The sequence below is a fragment of the Penaeus monodon genome, chromosome 25 (genome assembly GCF_015228065.2).
Source record: "Penaeus monodon isolate SGIC_2016 chromosome 25, NSTDA_Pmon_1, whole genome shotgun sequence".
NCBI lineage: Eukaryota > Metazoa > Arthropoda > Malacostraca > Decapoda > Penaeidae > Penaeus > Penaeus monodon.
This window is the reverse complement of record NC_051410.1, coordinates 35,892,605-35,894,995: the sequence shown is the minus strand read 5'-3', so window position 1 is coordinate 35,894,995 and position 2,391 is coordinate 35,892,605. Positions and strand designations below refer to the sequence as shown.

Below are 2,391 nucleotides of genomic sequence, written 5' to 3'. Positions count from 1 at the left end.
TGTAAAAAATACATGGAATGTTGTATTTTGCAATCAAATAAGAAATATGATACGAAGTTTGCAAATGTTAAAAAGTAAAGAAAGAAATAGTAAAGCAAGATTAAAAAGATGATTAAGGTAATAAATTATTAAACATATCCAATAGAAAACCTTATAACCAAGACACGGCAGATGTGAAAATAGCTCACGTTCTTTACGATCTTCACAAAAATATTGCTCGATAGTTTTAGTCTTTGAATTAAGCTAGCTATCGCCTTACGTCTCTTTTCCATAAAGGTCGGAATGCCATGCTGAACACGGAGGTCGCTGACACTAAACCGTCTATCCTTCTTGAACAAACGGATGCTGTTTTTATAGCACACCTTTAGCTTTTTTTCGGATCCGAAAGTCTTGCCTTTAGTATTAGTGACTTGTAATAGAAAGATGTACAGAAACTCATAGTACTTTACCTCACCAATACATCTCCAGAAATTTCGCAGTTCTGCATTTGACCTCTATATAGATTCTCTTTATGTTGTTATGTCCTCATTTTCTGAGGTAATATTAAAGCCTGAGGTAATATTTGATAGCTTTCACAAAGCCAATGCTCTAATTATTTGCTCTGATTGCTAATTGTGTATCAGTGTTTTGCTTTCGATTAAAAATGACCATCCCTTTTGTCTCTCTAACGTTCATACTGAGCTTCTCTTACGAACAGTCGTTGCTGTAAACCTACTAGGAACGGACTGAGTACTACTATATCGTGAGCATGAATGAGATGGTTTATTAGTTGGTCATTTACTATGCAGTCTATCATATGCCTGTTTAGAATGTCCATATGCAGATTAAAGAGATGTGGCGATAACAGGGAGCCTTGTTTGACCCCGTATCTAACATTATATTCATCACCCCATCTAACGCTTTTCCTTTAATTTGCATACCAGTAGCGCTGCAGCTCGACGATATATCCCGGAACGATGCACAAGAACAACCGTGTGACGTCAGCAGCGTCACAGAACCAACCGATAGATCTTATATAAAGCGACACAGACCTCTACCGTCAGTTGCCATTGGATTAGCGTCAGAGTATTGTGCACAAGAAACCCTCTTCTCTTTCAGTATGAAGTAAGTTATTTCTTATATAGAATATCTTTGTCGTTCCTTTTTTTTTTTAGGTGGGGGCAAAGATTTAGCTTGTACTGATCAGTATTTCCTAATAGCAGATATATCATATGTAGCATATCATAGTATGCCTTAGTAAATACTATCTCGTTCCTAGGGTGGCACTCATCATGGTCCTGATGGCCGTCGTTGGCCTCTCCTCTGCCTACTCCCTCGGCGATGTCTACGAGAAGCTCCAGCGTGTTGAGAGGTGAGCTTGCAGGCAGGATCTGCCATGCAAGATATTGCAAGGTTACCAGTCAGATTGAGCTAGACCAAGTGATATCCAAGTGTTCACAGTGTTGTAGGGGTGACGAATAATCTGAGAACAAAACCGCATTTAAATGATATTCTAAAGCCATCCTCCTCCTTTAGACAATAGATAACAAGAGACGGAGATAGAAAATTGATTTTATTATACGATAAAAAGAGGATCTACAAGTCCGATTAACTATTGTACTTTCTTGGTATAAAGTGTTTTCCTTTTCCTCAGGGACATCAGCCAGGGGAGCACAGGGATGAGCATGAGCACGTCCATTGAGAGCAGAGAGAAAAGGTTAGACATTGCATTTTTTTTTTTTAGATACCTTTGTTCCTAAAAATAAGGGTTTTTAAAAAGCCTATTGTAATGGAAATTCCCTCGGCGATGTCTACAAGAAGCTTTATCGTGGTGAGAGGTGAGCTTGTATGCAGGATGTACTATACGAAAGTAAAATAGTTGAGGGCAAGGTTGCTAATAAGATTTATGTGGATTAAGTGATATCCAAATTATAGGCAGGAGGAGGACCCTGAATATAGAACCGTTTTCCTACATTTTATTCCAAGATCATCCTCCTTCTTTTAGCAAAAGAAAGCTAGGAGACGTATTTTCGTTATGCTAAGAAAGATCTTTATTAAGTCCGGTTAACCACTGTACTTGCTGGCTATCAATATCTCCTTTTTGTTTTGTCAGAGACATCAGCCAGGGGAGCACCGGAACGAGTTCCTTGGAAAGCAGGGAGAGGCGGTAAGTGAGGGAGAGTAACCCCGTAGATTTGTTTGTACTCACATGCCGAAAACTGGAATTCAATCCAATTATAGCAATAAGTATAAACGTTTTCACCTTTTCCCTCAGTGATGCCTTCGCTGCCTCTCACGACCTTGATCTGAGGCGCCTCAGGAGGTGAGTAGACGCCAGGCGTTGAGGAATGTGTGTCGGTGAACACATGGTTTTCAAACATTATTTTTTAAATACTGAAACACAATTGAGAA

At 39.2% G+C, this 2,391-nt stretch overlaps 1 protein-coding gene across 1 annotated transcript in view; it reads left to right on the top strand.

Annotated features, from left to right (window-relative positions):
* The first annotated feature begins 108 nt into the window (after positions 1–108).
* LOC119589379 overlaps positions 109–2,391 on the top strand; it is a 46,966-nt gene continuing 44,683 nt past the window's right edge. Inside the window, exons 1-3 of the mRNA XM_037937996.1 lie at positions 109–117; positions 469–555; positions 848–1,104. Of these exons, the coding sequence (XP_037793924.1) occupies positions 109–117; positions 469–555; positions 848–1,104 (353 nt within the window). The remainder of the gene's footprint in view (positions 118–468; positions 556–847; positions 1,105–2,391) is intronic.